The 24,399-nt window shown below is 41.2% G+C and overlaps 1 protein-coding gene and 1 non-coding gene across 2 annotated transcripts; one reads left to right on the forward strand and one right to left on the reverse strand.

Moving 5' to 3' along the window:
• Window positions 1–4,599: 4,599 nt before the first annotated feature.
• Window positions 4,600–22,676, reverse strand: LOC130028285 (lithostathine-like). The gene is made up of 6 exons (XM_056119035.1): window positions 22,601–22,676; window positions 21,946–22,064; window positions 21,643–21,780; window positions 20,945–21,071; window positions 20,650–20,700; window positions 4,600–4,706 (listed from the first exon to the last, which is right to left on the reverse strand). The coding sequence occupies exons 1-6, from the start codon at window positions 22,674–22,676 to the stop codon at window positions 4,600–4,602; spliced, it is 618 nt and encodes a 205-aa protein (XP_055975010.1).
• LOC130029122 (U6 spliceosomal RNA) lies at window positions 16,917–17,019 on the forward strand. Its single transcript, XR_008793277.1, has one exon. It is a non-coding gene; the product is annotated as a U6 spliceosomal RNA (small nuclear RNA).
• Window positions 22,677–24,399: the final 1,723 nt, after the last annotated feature.

The following is a 24,399-nucleotide window of genomic DNA, read 5'->3' on the forward strand; positions in this document are numbered from 1 at the left end:
AGCATCAGTTCATGACCTCTGAGCACTCTGCTTCATCCCTGCAACAGACCTTTGTACACAAATCTTTTAATGAGCCACTCAGCTCAATTCTCAATTCTCATGCGGTTTTCATCTGGCATTGACTTTATAACACGTATTTGGTGTTCTTGCATCTGTGAGACTTTGAGGGTGTAAAGAATCTTGCTTAAAGTACTGACATTTACAGTTAAAGCCATTACTTTTGTTTTTAAGAGTTTTTTATTGAATGCTATTTCAATCTTTACACTTGAAATCAGTTGATTATGGTTTGCTGAGGTTATTTCTTAATTGATTCATATTTAACAATTTGAGTTTTTTAAATATTGATCTCTTTCACTTTTGGGGGAACATCCTTCAGTTCTCAGGGCTAACTCCTCATCCCGTAGTCAGGGATCATTCATGTAGGGCGCAGGGGACTATACTGGTGCCAGGGACTAAGATTGCATTGATGGATAGCTTGAAAGGCAAGCATCCTACCTGTTGCACTATCATTTCCGACCTTCTAAATCTCATTTCTCAAATTGTTGGTGTGCTTTGTTCATGGTATATTTTAAAATCCTTGGTATTTTCCTAAAATATCTTATAATTTCTTCCTTGAATTTTTGGTTCTGTTTCTAAGCTCTTCATTTCTTCTTTGTAAGTTCAGTAAAAAAATTTCCTGATTACTAATCATCAGGGAGATGCAGATCAAAACAACAATGAGATATTATCATTTCACATAACAGAGACTGGCTCACATCCAAAAGAACAAAAGCAACCAGTGGTGGGGTGGATGTAGGGAAAAAGAGACTCTTCTTCACTGCTGGTGGGAATGCCAACTGGTTCAGCCCTTTTGGAAAACAGTATGGACACTTCTCAAAAAATTAGAAATTCAGCTCCCATTTGACCCAGCAATACCACTTCTGGGAATATATCCAGGAGATTCCAAACAATATAGTTGAAATGACATCTGCACTTGTATATTCATTGCAGCACTGTTTACAATATCCAGAATGTGGAAAAACATGAGTAGTCAAGAACAGATGACTGGTTAAAGAAACTTGGTACATCTACACAATGGAATACTATGCAGCTGTTAGAAAAGATAGTCATGAAATTTGCATATAAGTGGTTCATATGCAAAATATCTTGATAAGTGAAATGAGTCAGAAAGAGAGGGACAGACATAGAAAGATTGCACTCATCTGTGGAATATAAAGTAACATAATGGGAGATTAACATCCAAGGATAGTAGAGATAAGTACCATGAGGAATGCTGCATGACTTGGAAGCCAGCCTCACATGCTGGGGAAAAAGGCAGCTCAGCTAGACAAGGGACCTAGCTCAGCTAGTAAAAGATAGTTAGAGGACCTGCTTGGGATGGGAGATGCGTGCCAAAAGTAGACTATAGACCAAACATGATGGCCATTCAATACTTACATTGCAGAACACAACACCCTAAAGGAGAGAGAGAATAAAAGAGAATATGCCTGTCACAGATGCGGAGGGAGGAATGGGGAGGGGAAAAAGGGGGATGGGATAGATACTGGTAACATTGGTGGTGGAGAACAGGCACTGGTGGAGGGATGGGCCCTCCATCATTGTATAACAGAAATATAAGCACGAAAATTTGTAAGTCTCTAACTGTACCCTACGGTGATTCATTAATTTTTTTTTAAATTTTGTGATTATTTCAATTTTAAGAAATCATTGCTTAGTTTCTTTCCTTTGCTTTATAAATTTTTTAATTTACTTTTTAAAAAAAATTTCATTCATCTATCATTCTATTTTTTATGAATTTTGGAACTTTCATTTTCTTCTCTAGAGAGCTTAAAATACTTGTTTGAAACTTCATTATTTCTCTATGACAATCTAGTGCACAATTCAATCTAAGCAATATTTTGCTGCATTGCATATATTTGTTAATCGTGACTTCCATTTTGTTTATTGCTTATTGTACTACATGTAAAGTTCTGCTTACTTTTCAAGAAAATTTTTTTTTTTACTTTTTGGGTCATACCAGTCAATGCTCAGGGGTTACTTATGACTCTGCACTCAGAAACTACTCCTGGTGGTGGTTGGGGGAGCATATATAATGCCGGGGATTGAACCCATGTCAGCCGCATGCAAGGCAAATGACCTACCCACTGTATTATTGCTCCAGCCCTCAAGAAATTTTCTGAAAATGCTAATAAATTTTGTATCATTTTAAGAAAAATTCATAACATAATTTCCCCAACTTTTAGGTTTTATGTTTGACACCTAAATTTACTAAAATGTATCACTGAAGAACAGTTTGTTATGGTTCTTTTCTTGCCTCTCAAAAGCACATTAACCCCCGTCCCAATTTGTGTCTCCTCACCCAAATGGTAGATAGACTTTATCATCGTTCATTTCCATTTCCAAATCCCAACAAATATTTCTCTTTGTATCACTTTCAATCATATGAGGACGAAAGTAATGGTTCCCTCCCAGAGGCACCTCAGAGGGCTGAGATCATACTGTGCATTTAGGATTCCTGAGCTCGATCCCTGATACCACATGATCCTCTGAGCTCTTCATCTGGCGAGACATGAGTGTAGGTAAGGACTGACATGCTAGAAGTTTGGGCATCATTCCCCAAAACTGATACCAATTGACACATGTTATAATTAGAATTAGATAGTTCTATGAAAAGGAATCCTAATAAAATGCACTGACAAGTCCACTCTCCTCCTGTTGTTCATCAAATACTTCGGGCGGGCACCAGTACTGTCTCCATTGTGAAACTTGTTACTGTTTTTAGCATATTAAATATATCATGGGTAGCTTGCCAGGCTTCCCCGTGCAGGCAGGATACTCTCATTAGCTTCTGGACTCTCCGAGAGGGACTGAGGAATGGAACTTGGGTCAGCCATGTGCAAGGCCCTACCTGTTGTGATATTACTCCAGCCCAATAAAATGAAAATAGATTTTTTCATGATTTTATCACTCTTTAAAAGGTGTTTTGCTCTATATGAAAGACATATACACTAAAGAGAATGGGTATAGAAGGCATTGACAATGAAAGTCTTTTCCCATAAAATTTTATTATCGAGAATTAACAATTGTGGAAGACGGGGTGACTTACATATGGAAGAACAATCAAAGTAAAACAATATGTTTGGATATATGTCTGAATTCTATCTTCCAAAAGATTTCTGGAGCCTCTTTCTTTGCAGGAGCAATCTTGAGGCTCTGTTCCTTGTTAATGATAATACTCATTCTAGGGGAAAGAGCGACTCTAACTCTGAATCAACCCTGGAATTTACAGACATAGTGTAACTCTTTTCTACAGTCATAATCTCTCCATTGTTCATAATCTGGAAAGAGAGAAGGTAGATGTAAGTACTGCAGGTACAAGTCAATACGAAAGAGTCATCCAGTATGTGCCCATTTCATGCCCCTTTATCTCTTTGGCCTATACATAGGAAAAGAAACTCAGTCAAGAAAGAAGAGCATGGCATGAGAGCAAAGAAATGAACCTGGATTTCGCTCATATCAAGAATATTTTGAACTTCAATGAGAAAATAGGAAATGAGGGACAGAGTAAAAAGCTCCTGCCTTCCTTACTTGAGGTTGCTGAAAGGCTCCCACAGTAGCCTGGGTTGGGATAGCCTGGAGTATTTTTCTCCCAAGCCAGGTAATTAGGTACATCATTGTTGCTCCACTCCCAGCTGCCTCCATTGGGTTGAAGGTCCTGTGGCATGAAGCAGAGAGAGACACGTAAGGGATGACTAGTCACTAAGTTCTCATTAGTAAAACATGAGCAGAATACCCTATTCCTCTCTACACTAAGGAGATTTGGTCTTCACCTGAGGATACAGACCTAGAAATTACGGTAGTCATGCTTTCCAAGCTCACCTCTGATTTTTACAATGCAAGTGAAGAAGACCCTGAACAGAATATCACGATTGAACAGTTGGGATGCCACAATAGTTATCAAGATTAAACCTGCAGAGGCAGTAAAGACTATGCCTGAAGGCATATTACTTATGATTCACCAGCATGAAATGTTCACAAAGTTCGTGAGGTAGTTTGCAAACAAGATCTTTGACACATTGCATAGGGAGAATGACATTAGTGATTGAAGAGCCTGCCCTACAGGGCTCAGATCTTCAGATGGCCGCATGACATATTCTTCAAAACCCTCTCTGGTATTGTAATTCCCACTGCCTGATGATTCTACTACTGGGCAGAGAAAGAATGGAGATTGTCCTGAGTATCAATGTGTCCTAAAGTGTTCAGAGGTGAGAAGTCATCTACCTCAGCAGTGTTATAGAGTCCCATCTAGATGTTCTCGTGCTTCGTCCCTGTGTTCCTGATCATGGAGGCCACAAAGTAAGCTTCAGAAGCAGTGAGTGAGCACAGACACCAGGTGTCCTTGGGACCTCTTCTGGCATGCCATCTGTGAGAGGAAGGCAGACACAGGAAGAAGCTTCAGAGGACCCTGTGAAATGCCCATGGGTGGAGGTGTGCTAATATGTCATTCTAACTCTCAAGGATGCTAATCAATGGGAGTCCTCAGTCTGAGGCATCATACTTCTCATGTATCCTCTTTGTCAATCTTATCTCTGCATTTGCTTAGGATTTGGGTGACAGAAACAAGGCATAGCAGCGGGAGCCATAGGCCACGGAGCCTTGGGGGCAACTGATCCTTGGTGACAGCTTTTCCTTCTGCAGGTCTTTCCCTGGAGTAGAATCATTAAAAATTCTTAAGAATGAAAGGAATAGGGATGACTGTTGGACCATGGTATACATTGGTATTCACAAGGTTTGTTTATGGACACATGTCCCTAACTCATGATAAAATCACTAGTGCCCTGGGAGTTCAAAATATATTCACTTGAACCAAGGCTCACTTCATGGAAACCATGTATTCTTCTATGTACTCTTTTTTGAAGATAATAGGAGTTTCCTTGTGCTTGGCCTATAGTCTAAAGACATTGCTACTTACTCACTACCGCTTTCAATTTGTTTCTTTCCTAGAATTACATCTTCTGATCAACAGGATTTTTTTTTCTTTTGATCTGTTATCCAGTGTGATATCTCTCAGCACTTGTTATAGAAGATATTATAAGTGGACTCTACTCTGCATGACACCATTCACCTCCCCTACATTCTATGTCCCATAGGAGCTCACTCTATCTCCCTCTTCTGATTGGTCCATGCACCCAAGCTAGTACTGGGATCACTCACCTTTTACTTGGTAGTGCAGCATGAGGCCAGAAGCAGTATCCAAGCAACACTGGGAATGGCAATGAAAGGGAGCATCCTGTATGAATTCCTGAGACTGTAAAATACAGGAATGACAGTGTAACCAAGTTGATGATCCAGAAGACAAGTTGATGACCCTCTATCACACTTCCTTTCCGTTCCATCAGACCAGAAATCATTTTATCTTCCTAACTTGCATCTTTCTCTATAGGGAAAGAAATCCAGTCAATGTTCTGACTATTCCATCTCTCAGGCCTTTTATTTCACCATGCTGAGTATTAGAGTAAATGAATTCTCAAGAATTGGAATCAGCTCTGCCTTGAGCATGTCAGATATATCCACTGCCATGTATATCCTCATGTCTCAGATTCCACTAACCTGAATTGATGGGATCTTGAAAACTAGTTCAGTCAGGAATCACCAGACTTTTATAGTTGATTTGAGGTTGGAGCACTGAATTGAAATACAAGAAATTAGATCATAATGATGCTGGGAAAGTCTCGGCATGGATTCCAGGAGATTCCTGCTACTGCTAGGGAATGCTTAGAATTAATCTCAGGTGTTTCCTACTTCCAAATGTGATCAGCACTTCCCAAGAACACTGCCAGATTGAATTTTACACACCTTTAATCTTTTCTAAATTCTCAATGCAATTTTGTCATTAATTGAACTCTTTGTGGATTCTCTCTCTACTCTCTTTCTGGTTATTTTTTTAAAGCTTATGTTTCTATGGAAAACAAATCTGATCCTGTATTCTGTTCTCCACAGTTTTATTACTTAGTTCTGTGCAATTTCTATAAATTGTCTTGGTTCAGAGTTCCTTTCATGTGCAGACATTAATTTCAGTTTTATCACAAGTACAGAAATGCACCCTTGATGGTCCTTTTATATTATAATGAAATCCTTTAGATTCCCATTTTCAAGGGATCCATGCATCTCTGGGTAGGACCATATGTTTCTCAATTTTGAAACTTCAGAACTCTTGTCATCTGAAGGTGTCCTTCATTCGTTGGCTGTTTCTGAATTGGAAAAATTTTCTCAAATTTTATTATTTCTATAAAGCTAATTACCAGATCCCCTAATTTTCTACCTTAAACAGTACCATAGAGTTTTTCATTTCATTTCATTTCATCATCCTGTTAATCATCGATTGCCTCGAGCAGGCCCCAGTAACGTCTCTTTCATCCTAGCCCTGAGATTATATTCACGGCTCTTTAGGAGAATGAGACCCATCATTGTTACTGGTATTTGGCATATTTGGTAGGCCACGGGGAGTTTGCCAGACTCTGCCCTGTGGGCAGGCTATGTTCCATAGCCTGCAAGTTTGTCCAAAGTAGGAATGAGATAATAGGATGTCGCGCGGCCGCAAATGCGGCCACGCGGTTCCGGGATCTGGATTTTATAGTCTCTGAGTCTTGGCCGCTGATGGGATTACACGGCGCCAGGGGGCCAGGTGGTGGATGTGACCCCCGCCTACTGGAATTTGGAGGATCTGGGTGGAAGATGCTCGACTCCAATTCGAGTAGGCGTGGAGGTCTCGGCCCCGGAACCCGCGTGGCTGTGTCCCTCTGCCAGTACCTTCATGGGTGCAGAGAGTGGTCTCAGCATGGTGGTGGCTGGTCCTGGAGGTCTTCGGCTGCCGTAGCCCTGGTCGGGGCGGGGAGGAAAGCTCAACCCGCTCCCCTCCAAGGGACTCCGGGAAGGAACACCCAGGCGCGGGGGCAGAGACTGCACTGCTCTCGTCCGGGATCTGGATTTTATAGTCTCTGAGTTTTTAAAATAGAATAATTCTTACAGAATTGTTATAAATATTGATAAATGTCATGAATGACAATGAGTTTTCAGGTTTTTCTTTTGGGGTCACACCCGGCGATGCACAGGGTTTACTCCTGGCTCTGCACTTAGGAGTTACTGGTAGCGGTTTTCAGGGGACCATATGGGGTGTTGAGAATTGAATATGGGTCTACCACGTGCTTGGCTAATGTCCTACCTGCAGAGCCATCGCTCCAGCCCCTGTTATTTTTAAAAATGGTAAGCACATATTTGTTAATTGAAATATGAGTGTCTGATTGATTATGAGATTTCAGAGGAAGACTGGCTATATCATAACACAGAAACACAGTATGTTGTATAAATAGTTATTGTGGGGTAAATTTGCAACATAATGATGGCACCTATTCTTAAAAAAACATAGTCACGGTAGATATTTTACTAAAACCCTGACATATGAGAGAAAAAACAAATTTCCAAGACAATATTCTTAAATTCATTTGTTGAACAATAAGATGGCAATGAATGTCTTCGTACCTTTTGATTTTTCATAAAAGAATCAAATGGCAGGACTATTCAAGTTTCTGAGAAAATGCTGATCCATTATGGGAAGAGGTGACACCTGAGACATTTCCCAGGCATAGCTGGTGACACCTACCCATTTCTGAAATCTTTTGGAAGCCATGCCTAGCCTTTCCCAGCACCGTTATGGTCCCACTTTCTTGTAATTTGACGTATTCAATATGCCAAACACAGTAACAACAAGTCTCACGATGGAGACGTTACTGGGCCCGCTAGAGCAAATCGAAGAACAACAGGAGGACCGTGACCATGACCGTGACCCTCACAGTAGAGACATCTATAAAAGCCTGTTTTTTTGTGGCCCTAAAAAGTCATCTAGAAAGAAATTAGTCGGTACTTATGTGAGCAACATTATTTGACTGCAGGAGACCTTCATCATATTGTCTAGGGGAGGTAGAAAAGAATCCCATTCTTAAGAAAACATTAGTGTTCTCAAACTTCTGGATGGTAAAGAGTATGACTTCCAGCTTTTGGATATTAACCCAAAGTGTTTTCAGCTTCATCAATAAATAGCCCCTTTTCCTTCTTCCAGAGAAATTTATCGTGCTCAGCTAGCATCCTTAATTTAGTTAAAGTTTATCTTTAATCTTTCCTTTATATTTTACCTCTCATTGTCACAATTCCCTGAGTCAAACCTGATTATTTATAAGCCAAAACTTTCTGGTAATTCTGAAGTGCTGTATATTTGTAACTGCTTTTCTTTTTACCCTATAGCCTTTTTATATTTTAGTATAGAACATTGTTCTTTGGTTAAACACAGAAAGACCAATAATGTTATGCTCCTAATATTTGTGAGTTGACTGATTCAGAAATAGATCTACTTCTGGGCATTCGTCATAATTACCTGACTCAGGCTTCAGTTACTGGAGTTCTAATACCCTAAAAAGGAGGTGTCTCGCCATGGGACTGGGATGAACCCAAGGCGAGAGGCAAAGCTTACCCCAGCATCAGAAATGGGACAGTCTAGAAAGCATCAATGCATGGTCTTGATGCAAGCTGTTATGACTTAAGAGACAGGACCCTTGTGGGTAAAGACAAGCTGAACTGGCCTGAGGAGTCTTAGTCTAGGATTTCCAGTAAAAGCTGCACTTACTTTCAGAGCACAGATAAGTAAGTGTTGGGATCTTTGTTTCTTACTGTACTTATCTGAACAACTGCAAGTATTGATAAAATATACAACTAGAGGAAAATATAAGAGCAATGTATATGTCTCTGGGAGACTGAGAGTCTTCTTGTGTTAATCTCCCCAAGAGAATTTCCTGTTTTATCTATGTAAATGATCTATATGAGATGTTTTTTCCATGTAAATGATCAGTCACACCTAGGTCCTGTACCCCAACCTCCCTCAGATGTTCTATAAGTATGCTAGCAGCTTTGCGTTAAATGGGCCATTTTCAAGATCAGACGGTGGTTCTCCATGTCTCATCTCTCTGTCTATCTGCTGGGGAGTCCTGGGGAGGTTGGAAGGCAGCTCTGGGAGGCAGTTCTGGAAGCAAGACTCACCGAATAGACATGTCCCACAACCCACACATACGTTTGAATTCACAGTAAAGAGTATGGCTTCCAGGTAGCAATATTCAGAATACAGAGCATTTATTTTTATTGTCACTGGAGAGTTATACTGTTGTCTGGAAGACCAACATTTTCCTGGGAATTGAACAGAGAAAGGAATGAGATGGAACACTAGGTGGGTGTACTACTTGCTCTCTCCCTGACCACACTGCCACTGCTGGCTTTGACAGTCTCATCCAGTGAGAAAAGTATTTTTTGGTTTTTTTTTAACGTGGCCATTGCTAGTGTGGCTTGGATGCTGCTTTCCTGCATCATGCTGTGTTGGATAACATTGGGTTGACCTTGCTCCTCCCCCAGGGGACTTAAGGTTTGTTGAGCCATTCCCACAACAGTTCAACTGAGGCACACACAATTTCACTGATCACTAATAATCCTATATTGCTTTTCTCTTCCCTTTATATCATTTGCATAATTTATTTAGCAGTGTCTTTTTTGTATAGACACAGGAAGACAATTGATACTATGCTATGTGACATGGGAGTTAATAGATTACAAAACAATATTTACTCCAGGCATCCACATTTACTTGACTTAAGCCTCAGGTGCCCTTGGTTCCTAGCACTCTAAGTGTAGAGTCCCGAATGAGGGACTGGATGGACACAGGGCAAGCTGTGAGCTACCCTGGCATCAAAATAAGCCAAGTCAAGCACCAAAATACTTAACTATAAGTTAAGAGCACGATCGTGGACAAACTGTCATGACCCAACAAGAAGTAACTGAATAAGGACCCTGCTGGGGTTAGGAGAAACTAACCTGGTCTGAGGATTGTGGTCTGGAATATATAGCGAGATGTCCCCAGGAGAGCCAAACCTTAAACTTAATATATCTCTTACTGTGTTCATACTAAATGACATTGCTAGAAATTTTAAGAAGTAAATTTACTATGACTGTTTACATGGATTACTAGCTGAGGAAAGGAAAAAAGCAATATACTCTAGATGGAGTCCTGCCCTTGAGCCTAATCTCCTAGCAATCTGGAGTGCTGAATTCTCAGATGAGATTTTGTCCTTGAGTTAATCCCATATAGGAGTGGCTTTACATCTCTTTGTTGTTATGATAATGTTCAACCCCACCTTTGTGCCCTCACCCTTCATGATTTGTATATAACTATGCTGTAAGAGATATCACTGTATTGCTGTCATCCCATTAATCCTCTAATTACCCAAGCAGGCATCAGTAACATCTCTATTCCTCCCAGTCCTGAGATTTTAGCAGCCTCTTCTTACTTGTCTTTTCCCAACAATTGGAGGCTCTTTCAGGGTCAGGGGAATGAGACCAATTATCATTACTATATTTGGCATATTGAATACACCACAGGGAGCTTGCCAGGCTCTTCCTGTGTGGGCGGAATACTCTCAGTAGCTTGCCAGGCTCTCTGAGAGGCATAAATGGATAGGAAGTGTCACATGCTGTGAAGCATCTATGAGTTCTGGAGGGTGGCTGATGAGGAGATTATGTGGTGCTGGCAGGGTGTGACTTATGAGTGTGATCCCTGAGTCACTGGGAGACTGGGGGAAAGCAGGCAGAGGATCTCTGTTCTGGGTCCCATTGAGTCCAGAGTCCAAGGTCACAAAGTTCTGTGGGATTTCATTCTTGCATGAGTCTTGGCCTGAGCTTCTGGTAAGCAGCCTAGGGCGTGGCAGTGATTGGGCAGTGGAGGTTGGCTGCCGGGGCTGGGTCCCTTAGGGTGGGGAGGGATCTAGGAAAGAGTTGGGGGATTAGATGCTGAAGATGAGATGCTGGGACTAGACATTGAGGATGAGAAGGTCAAAGACTAGACATTGAAGACTAGAGGTGAAAGAAGACTTTGGGACTTTGAGGTCTACAAGGACCGGAAGGAGAACCAGATTATGACAATGACTGGAAGTAGAGGACTATGAGACTAAAATGAGATTAGGAAGAAGATATAATGAGGGAGAGGACTTTGAGGTCTACAAGGAGACTAGGAAGATGGAACTATGATGACTGGGACTACAACCAAAACTATGACAATGACTGCACCGTAAGGGAGAGATTAGACTATGCTAGGAAGGAGAGAGAAATAAGCTGGTTACTGACCAGCCTGGAGGCCAGGTCCTGTTTCTCCATTGCCCTGATCCTTCACCCATTCTCCGCCATCACTATAGGTCGGCCTGGGGAGGGGGCTCTCGGCCACTGTGCCCACATACCTTTTCAGTTGGAAACTCACAAAGCTGCAATATCAAGTGAAAGCTGAGTGAACAGCCCTGGGCAAAGGTAATAAGCTGGGAGACAGCTCCTTTGGGGCATGCTGTATCAGTGAAGCAAATGGCACACAAAGCCTAGGGCAGTACTGATCTCTTTTTATTTATTTTTTATTTTTTTTTTGGGGGGGTCACTTTTATTTTTATTTTTAATTTTATTTATTTATTTATTTATTGAATCACTGTGGGAAAGGTTACAAAGCTTTCAGGTTTAGGTCTCAGTCATGCAAATATCAAACACATTTCCCTTTACCAATACTTATTTTTTACCATTAAGAACCCCAATAAAACCGCACCCCAACCCCTCCCAGTCCCTGTGAGGCAGATGAATTCTAGTTAACACTCTCTCTTCTTTGATTAGATTCATTGTTTCAATAAAAGATTCACCACTATTATTTAGAGCTTACCCTCCCCCCCAAATCAGACATGCTGAAAGAGCATTGTGAAGTGATTTGCTTTCTACAGCTGGGTTCAAGAATTAAATGTTGGTTTTGGATTTCTGCTATTTTACCTATTGACCCTGGAAGTATTTCTACTGAAAGTCAGATAGTTAAGAAATTGGTTTCTGTGTTCTAGAGTCGTGGCCGTGCTGGAGAGCCGCTCGTGGGGGCAACTGGTGGCCTCAGTAGGGCGTGAAGGGAGGACCGAAATGCCCCCCTTCCCATGAGGTTTTAGTCGCCCCCACACCCCCGGCTCATATCTGCTGTCCACAAGGTTCTCATATGGCCGCCATCTTTCTTTCCAGAGAGGAGAGGGCGAATGGGGCAACACCCTTTCCCCTCTGGCAGACTTGATGGCCTGGATTAACGCATAGTCTGTTCACTTTTCTACTCCAAGCTGCCGGGTTCTGCATTAAGTCCTTGTGCTTCTGGGGCCGTAGCTGTGCTGGAGAGCCGCTCGCGGGGGGCAACTGGTGACCTTGGTAGGGCGTGAAGGACGGACCGGAACGCCCCCCGACCCATGAGGTTTTAGTCGCCCCCACACCCCTGGCTCATACCTGCTGTCCACAAGGCTCCCATGTGGCCACCATCTTTCTTTCCAGAGGGAGGAGGGAGGAAGGGAGCAACACCCTTTCCCCTCCAGGCAGACATGATGGCCTGGATTAACGCATAGTCCTTTCACTTTTCTGCTCCAAGCTGCTGGGTTCTGCATTAAGTCCTTGTGCTTCTGGGGCTGTGGCCGTGCTGGAGAGCCACTCGTGGGGGGCAACTGGTGACCTCGGTAGGGCGTGAAGGACGGACCGGAACGCCCCCCTTCCCATGAGGTTTTGGTCGCCCCCACACCCTCAGCTCATACCTGCTCTTCACAAGGCTCCCATGCGGCCACCATCTTTCTTTCCAGAGAGGAGAGGGCGCTGATCTCTTTTTAAAAGAAATGCAGGATACATGTCTGTGGGTAGCAGGATTCACAGAAATTGATTCCATCGAACCAAAGGAATCAATGTCCATAGAAGATCAATATTGGAAGTGTCAGTCACCAAAAGTTGAAGACTGTGAGCCACGGAGAATATCTCAGTTGACTGAGACAATATGGGTTCAACATTTAAAGAAATGGTGTAATAGAACAAGAGTGCTTGGTTGCTCATGCAAGGGCCCTAATTCATATTGAAATTACTCAATCCTAATATCTGAGTGATTGCTATTTGTTTGAAGTCAGCTCCCTAGCACTGATTTAATCTGTTTATTATAGGTATCTTCTCCACCCTTTAATCCCATTTTACTTTTCACACCATCAGTCTTTTTCATTTTTCTACCTCAGGGGAAGAATTACAGAAGAAAGAAAAGTCTACAAGAATCAGCTACCCTAAAGTCACCATGTCCTATGGCTCCCATTGCTATGCCTTGTTTCTGTCACCCAAAACCTGGATGGATGAGGTTGTGAGTTTGCAAAGGGGGTTGGTGGGAGTTTCTGTTGGCTATGGATTTAGGGTTTCCCTTCTACTGGAGTTCCTAGATGGGTAGATTGATATTCTTTCACCTGTCTCTCTGGTTACTGTCCAAATATCATCTGAATCCCTTCCCAAATCTCTGCCTTCCTCTCACAGTTGGCATACCAGAAAAGGCCCCAGAGACACCTTGTGTCTCTGCTCACTGCCTCCGAGGCTTACTTTGTGGCCTCCATGATCAGGAAGACTGGGACAAAGAATGAGAACATCTGGATGGAACTCCATTACCCCGCAGAAGTGAGTTTACTCTTTCAAACTGACACCTTCATGCTGCTTTTGCCATGCAGAATATCCTCCTTCTTTGCCTGTCCAATAAATAGAATGAGTATACCTAGAGATACAAGTTAAAGTTTTGGAACCTGAAGTCATCTGCTGGTCTGTGCTGTGTAGAGCACACTCATCTCTTAATTTCTTTCAGCCCCTCTATCAAGTGTTTATGTAATTGGTGCTATTGGCTCCTGATAGATTGTGTGAACAACTCAGTGCTGAATACTAGGGAAGGTGTCTTCCATAGCAGCTTTTATTCCTCTGAATTGTTGAGGTTTAAAAGCTATACAGCAATGCATTGTATTTAATCAATATATACTTTAGTTTGACTTTTACTAGACTTGCAAATTCTACCAATCAGAGGAATGAGCTAAGGCAAGTTTCTCATAGTTCAGCTCCAGGTTTGCATCTTTTAGGAAAGACCAACTTTCATCATGGAGAAAATGAAGTGTTCAGTGAATTGTTTATGCAAGAAATTCTACACAAACCTGATCTCTCTCTGCTTTATGCCACAGGTCCTTAAGCCAATGGAGGTGGCTGGGTGAGCGGCAATGATGTGCTGAATTACCATGCCTGGGAGAAAAATACTTCAAATTATCCTGACACAGGCTACTGTGGGAGCCTTTGAGCAACCTCAATTAAGAAAGAGTCAAGTTTCTGTCTCTGCCTCTCATTCCCTCATTTCTAAAACAAAGGTCAGAAAATTCTAGACTGTAAGAAAATACAGGTGTATTTTCTGCTGCTGTACCCTCTCTGTTTTTTCTATCTTGCTTGAATGCCCTTCCTCAGGAGTAGGTCACTCTTGTCAATGAGGCTCCCATAGGCCAATATCTGGATGACTCCTTTGCACTCCTGGTTCTAACAGCTGTACTTAAATATCCTCAATTTATCCAGATTATGAACAATGGAGAGATTATGACTGTAGAAAGCTGCTTCCCTGTGTCTGCAAATTCAAGAACTAATCAGGATGAGCACTCTCTGGCTGAGTTTGTAATGCTTCTCATCAGGAAATGGAAAGATGTCTGAGACAGGCCCCTGAAAAAAATATTGTTCTTTAGTTTCTATTCCATACATTCTTGATCCTTCCCATTGCAAGTCTTGTTTTTTTATCGATGTGTTGTGTGCCCTAACTCCTCAAACATAAAAATAAATTATTTTTAATTCACTGTGTCTTTATTTCTTTTTATTTCTCTTCTTTTTGTTTTAGAATTATTATGAAGAAAAAAACAGAATTTTTTATTCTTTGGACAAGCATGAAATTAATTTGGTGTTTTCCTTGGTTTACTTATTCATGTTTAAGATCTTCACCTATCAATTTGTGATATGACTTTTGGTCCTATTTCACTGAGTAATTCCATATTGAGAACATCCCAAGGCAAAGAGTCAATCTGGTGAAGGAAATTCCACAGTCTCAAACTCATACAATTATAGCTCTACTGCCATATACTTTTCCAAGGCTTTGCTTAATTTTTTAAAATTTTGCAATGTCTCTGAGCAAACCTTAAATATCTTTCAGGCTACAGAGATTATACAAGTGATAATAAAATTGCCCCTTACAACCAACCCCATATCATTCCCCAGTTCCACATATGGTTTCTAGATCACAACCAGTATCCCTCCTATCATCTCTAGACGAGATCCCAAGCACCTCAGGGTGTATCTTTGAAATCCAAAATGTATGAATAAATAAAATAAAATATTTTCTGTCTCCAAATATCTTATCCTATGTCATTTTGCAAATTTTAGTCTTCATCCTACATGTTTTTCACCTTCACTTCAAATTTACTCATAGCTTTTTAATTCCCCAATATGCAATTGTCAGAGGGATCAATTTTTAAATTTACTCATCTACTTACTAAAGATTTTCTTTAGACAAGCAATATCATTGCAACACGGGAGTGGGGGGCAACAGCTCCAAAAGCAATGCTCACCCAGGCAACACTTAGCAAATTGGACTCAATGGTTTAATGCCTTCCCTGGAGATGCAATACTGCTTCATTCTGAGGAACCTGGGGCCATCAAACTCACATCTAGTGCTCTGGGATCTTGAGGGATGTACCCCAATGTGTTCTGTGAGGAATTACTATATTGGGAGACTGTAGTGTGTGCCTAATTAATACAAGGTATCTGCTTCATCCTTGAAATGGACTTTTTATTTATTGAATCATTGTGAGATACAGTTACAAAACTTTTATGTCTGAGTTTCAGTCATGCAATGATCAAACACCTATCCCTCCACCAGAGTACATTTCCCACCACCAATATCACCAGTATCCCTACCACAACCCCACCCCACCCTACCCTCTGCCTCTGTGACAGGCACCTTCCTTCTTACTCTCTCTCTACTTTGGGGTATTATGGTTCACAATAGAGAGTGGTCATTATGGTTCACAATACTGAGAGACCATCATGTTTGGTCCTTAGTCTATTTTCAGCACACATCCTCCATCCCAAACGATCTCTCAATCATCATTGATTTAGTGGTTCCTTCTCTATTCCAACTGCCTTCTACCCCAACACACGAGACAGGTTACCAACTAAATTTTAAAAAAACTTTCTATTTTTTTCTTTTGAGTACGCTGTTAGTTCTGTGTTTATAATGTTAGAATTCTTAAATTTTTGATTCTGCCTCTTCTTTTTTCACTTTATTGAGTTTTTATCCTTAATAGTTATGTAGACTTTTTGTATATTTCTAAGAATCTACTGATATTCTCATATACTTTTTATCTGGGTTATTTATGTCTAAGATACATCAGTGAATCCAGTAACAAAATCCATTTGACTATGATGTATTATTCATCTGATTTACTGCTTAATTAAATTCATTGATATTTCCATTTTTTGAAAATGAAAAGATTTTACAACGAAAGATATTTACCTCAAATGATTTCATGGAAAAGAAAGATATAAAAACATATTCAAATGTTACTCCTTAGTGGAAAAATATGAGGAGAGAAACAATTGTTCAAGAGGAAGCCTGGGTTTCTCCAAAGTAGAAAAAGACAATTAACTAATTTTTTTATTTTAAAATACACTATTTCATCAAAATACATGTCTATACTTATCAATCCTTGAGATGTCTTCATCTGGTCTGGCTTTATAACATGTGTAAGGTATTTTTTTCTTTTTTGATATTTTGGGGGGCATAGAGAAAAATAAGTTTAAAATGTTAAAATTAGGGTTAATGCCATAACTTTTATTTTAAAGAATCTTTTATTACTGGGTGTTTTAAACTTTATGCTTGACATCAGTTAACTATGTTTTCCTGAGGTTCTGTATTAATTGTTTCAGATATAACAATTTGTGTTCTCTAAAAAATTGATCTCATTCTACCTTCGGCAGCACATATACTAAAATTGGAATGATACAGAGATTGCATGGCCCCTGCAAAAGGATGACACACAAATTCGAGAAGCATTCCATATTTTTATAGCTAAAGCAATTCTTGGGAAAAGGAAAATGGGAGGAATCAACCTTCCTAACTTCAAACTCTACTACAAAACAGTAATAATGAAAACAGCATGGTACTGGAACAAAGGCAGAACTGTAGACCAATGGAACAGGGTTGAATATACGGATATCTCCCTCCAAGCATACGGTCATCTAGTCTTCAATAAGGGGGCAAGAAAAGTAAAGTGAAGCAAGGAAAGCCTCTTTAACAAATTGTGCTGGAAAAACTGGATGGCTACAAGCAAAAAAGTGGGCTCAGATCTCTGCATAACATCATGTACAAAAGTAAGATCAAAATGGATTAAAGACCTCAACATCAGTCAGGAATCCCTAATGAATATTGAAGACAAAGTTGGCAAAACCCTCAATGACATTGAAGCTAATGGTATCTTCAAAGATGACATGCCACTGGCCAAGCAAGTGAAAACAGAGATAGAAAATTGGGACTATCTTAAACTAAGAAGCTTCTGCACCTCCAAAGAAACAGTGACCAAAATACAAAGACAGTCTACAGAATGGGAAAGGATATTCATTGAATACATATCCAACAAGGGGTTGATATCAAGGATATACAAAGTACTGGTTGAACTCCACAAGAAGAAAACATCCAAACCCATCAAAAAATGGGGCAACGAAATGAACAGAAACTTTATCAAAGAAGAAATCCGAATGGCTAAAAGGAACATGAGAAAATGCTCTACAGCGTTAATCATCGGGGAGAGGCAGATCAAAGCCACAATGAGATATCATTTCACACCACAAAGACTGGCCTCATCCAAAAGAACAAAAGAAACTGGTGTTGGCATGGATGTAGCAAGAAAGGGACCCTCCTTTACTGCCGGTGGGAATGCCGACTGGTTCAGCCCTTTTGGAAAACAGTATGGACGCTTCTCAAAAAATTAGAAATTTAGCGATAGCACAGCAGTAGGGCGTTCGCCTTACAAGCAGCCAACATGGCCGACCCGAGTTCGATTCCTCCGCCCCTCTCGGAGAGCCCGGCAAGCTACCGAGAGTATTCGATATGCCAAACACAGTAACAACAAAGTGTCCAATGGAGACGTTACTGGGCCCACTTGAGCAAATCGATGATCAACGGGAGGGCCTTTACCTTTACCTTTACCTTGAGCTCCCATTTGACCCAGCAATGCCACTCCTGGAAATATATCCTAGAGAGGCAAAAAAGTATAGTCGAAGTGACATCTGCACTTGTTTGTTCATTGCAACACTCTTTACAATAACCAGAATCTGGAAAAAACCTGAGTGCCCGAGAACAGATGACTGGTTAAAGAAACTTTGGTACATCTACACAATGGAGTACTATGTAGGTGTTAGAAAGGATGAAGTCATGAAATTTACATACAAGTGGTACTACACGGAAAGTATCATGCTAAGCGAATTGAGCCAGAAAGAGAAAGATAGACATAGAACGATTGCATTCATCTGGGGAACATAAAGTAACAAAATGGGAGACTAACACCCAAGACTGGCTGAGATTAGTACCAGGAGGTTTGCTCCATGGCTTGGACGCCAGCCACATATGCTAGGAGAAAAGGCAGCTCAGATAGAGAAGGGAACACCAAATAAAGGGTGTTGGGATGATCCTCCCAGGATGAGAGAATCATGCTGAAAGTAGATAACAGATCAAACATGATTGCCATTCAATGCCTCTTTTGCAAACCACAACACCCAAAAGGAGAGAGAGAACAAAAGGGAATGCCCTGACACAGAGGCAGGGTGGGATAGGGGAGCTGGGGGCTGGGAGGGATACTGGAACCCGTGGTGGTGGAAATTGGGCACTGGGGGAGGGATGGGCATTTGATCATTGTATAATTGAAACCCGAGCACAAAAATTTCTAAGTTTACAACTGTGCCTCATGGTGTTTCACTAATAAAAATTTTAAAAATAATTTTAAAACATTGAGCTATTTTCTTTTTTGTTTTGGTTACATCGTTAGTGTTCATGGATAACTCCTATTTCTGTAGTTAGGGGTCACCCTTGTAGGGCTTAGGGGACCATATGGGTGCCAGGAATTAAAACTGTCTGGGCTGCATGAAGGCAAGCGCTGTACTTGTTGTACTATCCTCCAGGTCTTATCTCATTTCTCAAGTTTGTTGGTGTGTGTTGTTCATACTTTAACTTAAAATCCTTGGTATTTTCCTAGAATCAGGTTTAATTTCTTCTCTGTGATTTCTGTTTCTTTTTATTAGTCCTTCATTTCTTCTTCAGAATTTCTGTTAAAAACTTCCTGATTGTATTTCTTTTCTAAGAAATCATTTCTTACTTTCTTTACTTTTATTATGCTCTAATGTTTATGTCATACATTAATCATTGCTTATTTTAAAGAATTCTAAGTTTTTCATTTGCTTCTCTGCAGAGCTTAAAATATACACTTGAAACATCATTGTATCTCTATGAATACCTGGTACTCTATTCAATCTAAGTAACATTCTGCTGTATTGCATAGGTTCTGTTTTAGATGACTTCCATTTTGTTTGTTTCTTGTAACTTGTTAAGTTCCACTTTATTTTCAAAAACTTTCAAGGATTTTTCTACATTTTATATTATTTTAAGTAAAAATAAAAATTGATTTCTGCATCTTTTGGGTTAGACACATAAATTTAATAGAAAGGAACTGAAAAGCAGTTTATTATTGTTCTTTCATTGGTTTGGCAAAAACACATTGAACCCTGTCTCATCTTGGTGTCTCCTAATCAAATGGTTGATATACTTTATCATTGTCAATTGCCATTTCCCAAATCCCAAGAGATTTCTATTGCTTTAAGTCAGGGCTGGAGCAATAGCACAGCAGGTAGGGCGTTTGACTTGCACAGGGCCAACCGGGTTCGATTCCTCTGCCCCTCTCAGAGAGCCCAGCAAGCTACTGAGAGTATTCTGCCCACATGGCAAAGCCTGGCAAATACCTGTGATGTATTCGATATGCCAAAAAACGGTAACAAGTCTCACAATAGAGACATTACCGGTGCCTGCTTGAGCAAATCGATGAGCAATGGCAGGACAGTGCTACAGTGCTTTAAGTCAGATGAGTATGAAAATAATGGTTCCATTCCAGAAGGAGTTCAGAGGGCTAAGCTCATGTGTAGAATTTAGAAGGCTTGGGTTCAATCCTAAACAGCACATGCTCCGCTGAGCCCTTTCACCCTCAAGATGTAAAGAATGGCAAGCAAACAATTTTGCCCATGCCTCACAAATTTGATAGCCTCTTTGTGTAATTAGAATTAGAGAGTTCTATGAGAAGGAACACTTATAAAAATGCAAATAACAATTTCCTGATATGATCACTTTCTAAAATGTGTTCCTCTAATATATGAATACAAATACAATAAAATTTGTAGCCATGGACAATAGAAGTCATTTCTCATGAAAAATTTATTGGATATGACTGATTATCAGTGAAAGATGGGACGATTTGTATTTTGAAGAATGGTCAGAGTGAAGAGATATGTTTCATTACATGTCTAAATTATAACTTCCATTAAGATTCCTGGAGAATATTTCTTTGCAGGATCAATCTTGCAGCACTGTTCGTTGTTAATGACGATAGCCATTCTAAAGGCAACTGTAAACTCTAACTCAACCATTGAACTTACAGACATAGGGTAACTCTTTATTGCAGTCATAACCTCTCCATTGCTCATAATCTGGAAAAACAGAAGAGATAAGTAAATATTGCAGATACAAGAGTTATTTTATGTGCCAGTTCCATGCTTCCCTTACCCCTGTGGTCTATTCCTAGCAGATAAAATTCAGTCAAGACAAAAAACGAAGCAGAGAGTGAGAAGCAAATAAAATGAACCTGGGTTTCCCCGATGTCAAGGATCTTTTGAACTTTGATAGAGAAAATAGGCAATGAAAGACAGAGAGAGAAGTTTCAATCTTTCTTACTTGAGGTTGCTGAAAGGGTCCCACAGTAGCCTGTGTTGGGATAGCATGGGGTACTTTCCTCCCAGGCCAGGTAATTCAGAATATCATTGCTGCTCCACTCCCAGCCGCTTCCATTGGGCTTATGGCCCTGTGGCATAAAGCAGAGAGAGGTCTGGTGAGTGATGACTAGGTACTAAGTTCTTATTCCATAAACCATGCCCAGAAGAACCAAATCAATTATATAATAAGATTTGGGCTTCACCTTAGGATGCAGACCTAGACTTAATAGAGGAATACTTTTCTGCTCTCAGCTCTGATTTTTAAAAGTCAGTGAAATATTGGTCAGTTGAAAGAATCTCATATTTGAATATTTGTGATTTCATAGAAATGATCAAGCTCAAAACCGCAGATGCAGTAAAGATAGAGGTGAAGCATGTAGCCCATGAAATCCATCCAAGACATGTTCACACAGTTCATGTGGCAGTTTGTCAGCAAGTTCTGTGAAAGCTTGTCATGGGGAGACTGACACAAGTAATTGAAGAACGTGTTCTATGGAACTCAGATCTTCATATGGCTGTAGAACTTCTGTTTTCCAAAACACTCCTTGGTTTTATTATTTGCTAGACATGCTCATTCTATTTCTTGGGCAGACAAATAAGGCAAAATGTCCTTCTTGGTAATAACAGCTGGAAGTTTTCAGACTTGAGATGTAATCTCACCTCCGTGGGATCATGGAGTCCCATCCAGACGTCCTCATTCTTCATTCCCGTTTTTCTGATCATGGAGGCTACGAAGTAAGCCTCAGAGGCAGTGAGCACAGACACAAGGTGTCCTTGGGGCCTTTTATGGCATGCAAACTGTGAGAGGAAGGAAGAGACAGGAAGAAGCTTCAGAGGACCCTGAGCCATGTCTATGGGTGGCGGTTTAGTTAGAATATCATTCGACCTCTCAAGGAACCTTATAACTGGGAGGACAAACTCTGAGCCATAATAGTTCTCATTAATTCTCTTTGCCAAACTCACATATGCATCCGACCAGGATTTGGGTGACAGAAACAAGCCATAGCAGTGGGAGCCATAGGCCAAGGAGCCTTTGGGGCAACTTGTCTTTGGAGGCAAATCTTCCTTCTGCAAATCTTCCCCTGGAGTAGAATAATTGAAAATGCTTTATTATAAAAAGAATAGGGATTAATTTTGGCCCATGATATGCACTGGTATTCAGACAAGGTAAGAGTTTAGACAAGTCCACTAAGTTCTTAGTTGATAATAAACTCTTTAGTGCCCTGAAAGGTCAAAATGTATCCACTTTGACTGACTCACTTCTTGAAAATCCATGTAATTTTCTACTTACTCTTCCTTATAGTTGATACAATGCTTTCTTAGGCCTGGTCTGTGAAGTTCTCGATGGTCCCACAATCTATATAAATTGCTCCATACTCACTGGCACTTTTATATTTTCTCTTCCCTGAACATGTATCCATTGATCAACAAGAATTAATTTTTCTTGAATCTGGACTTATCAGTGATGTGTCCCAGCACTTGTTATAGAATGAATCACATTGTCTCTTCTTCGCATGACAGACATACATCTAACTGATATTCTGTGTCCCACAGAATCTTATCTACTCTCCTTGTTCTGAGTGCTCTGTGCACCAGGGCTACTACTGGGACCACTCACCCTTTACTTGATATGGCAGTATGAGGTCAGAAAGCAGTATCCAAGCAACACTGGGAATGGCCATAAAAGACAGCATCTTATCTGAGTGGATGAGTCTACAGGAGACAGAAACGACAGTGTAACCAGGAAGAAGGTAAGTAGATGATCCACTATTCCACTTTCAGTCATGTCCCTAGTACCATGTATAATTTGATCTTCCTGACTTGTATCTTTCTCTACAGAGACAGAAACACCGTCAGTTCTGACTATTCTACCCATGAGGCCTTTTACACTACCATGCTGAGTCTTCACAAATCACAAAATCACAACCATCCTGTTATTCGTCGATTGCCTCAAGCAGGTCCCAGTAACGTCTCCTTTTTTTTAAAAAAAAGATTTTTTTTAAAAAATGCCATATTCAAGGCTCTTTCAGAGTTAGGAGAATGAGACCCTTCATTGTTACTGGTATTTGGCATATTGGGTACGCCACGGGGAGTTTGCCAGACTCTGCTGTGTGAGCAGGTTAAATTCGGTAGCCTGCCAGTTTGTCCAAAGTAGAAATGAGATGATAAAATGTCATAATAAGATGTCGTGCGGCCATGAATGCGGCCGCGCGGTTCCGGGAGCTGGTTTTTATAGTCTCTGAGTCTTGGTCGTTGATGGGATTACACGGCACCAAGGGGCCAATTGGTGGGTGTGACCCCCGCCTACTGAAATTCGGAGGATCTGGGTAGAGGATGCTCAGCCCCGATCCGAGTAGGCTTGAAGATCTCGGCCCCGGGACCCACGTGGCTTTGTTCCTCTATAAAAACCAGCTCCCTGAAGAGAACAGCGCAGAGTCTCCTGCCTCCGTGCCTGGCTGTCCTCACTGGGGCCCCTTGGAGGGGAGCGGGTTGAGTTTTCCTCCCTGCCCCAACCAGGGCTCCGGCAGCCGAAGACCTCCAGAATCAGCCGCCACCATGCTGAGACCACTCTCCGCACACATGAAGGTACTGGCAGAGGAACAAAGCCACGCGGGTCCTGGGGCCGAGATCTCCAAGCCTACTTGGATCGGGGCTGAGCATCCTGCACCCAGATCCTCCGAATTCCGTAGGCGGGGGTCACACCCACCAACTGGCCCCCTGGTGCCGTGTAATCCCATCGACGACCAAGACTCAGAGACTATAAAAACCAGCTCTCGGAAGAGAACAGTGCAGAGTCTCCTGCCCCCATGCCTGGCTGTCCTCGCCGGGGCCCCTTGGAGGGGAGAGGTTTGAGTTTTCCTCCCCGCCCCGACCAGGGTTCCGGCAGCCGAAGACCTCCACAACCAGCCACCACCATGCTGAGACCACTCTCCGCACACATGAAGGTACTGGCAGAGGAACAAAGCCATGCTGAGTCTTAGAGGACGTAAATCCTCAAGTAAAGGAATCAGGTCTACCTTCCTTGAGCATGTCACATAAGTCCAATGCTGTGAATATTTCCATGTCTCAGCTTCCACTTCCACTTACCTGTATTGATAGGATCTGGAAATATTAGTTCAGTCATAAATCATCAGGCTTTTATAGTTGATTTGAGGGTGTGCACTGAAATGAATAACAAGAAAGTAGGATCATGAGGAAGCTGGGAAAGCATAGGCATAAATTCCAGGAGATTCCTGATATGGGGAGGAGTCTACTACTAGGGAAGGCTGAGAATGATCTCAGGTGTTTCCTCCTTCCAGAAACACATCAGCATTTTCCAAGAAAACTGCCAGATTGAATTTTACACACCCTCATCTTTTCTAAATTCTCAATGCAATTTTGTCAGCAATTGAACTCTCTGTTTCTGGATTCTCTCTC

The sequence above is a fragment of the Sorex fumeus genome, unplaced genomic scaffold, assembly GCF_029834395.1.
Source record: "Sorex fumeus unplaced genomic scaffold, SorFum_2.1 ptg000003l, whole genome shotgun sequence".
NCBI lineage: Eukaryota > Metazoa > Chordata > Mammalia > Eulipotyphla > Soricidae > Sorex > Sorex fumeus.

Bases quoted from the DNA above. Each gene is read 5' to 3' on its own strand.
- LOC130028285 (XM_056119035.1), bottom strand. From the start codon at position 22,676: ATGCTGTCTTTTATGGCCATTCCCAGTGTTGCTTGGATACTGCTTTCT. The intron at 21,072-21,642 runs GTGAGATTACAT...TTTATGCCACAG, and splicing joins GACTCCATGATCCCACGGAG to GGCCATAAGCCCAATGGAAG. The intron at 4,707-20,649 runs GTAAGTTCAATG...ATTCTACTCCAG, and splicing joins TAAAGAGTTACCCTATGTCT to GGAAAGACCTGCAGAAGGAA.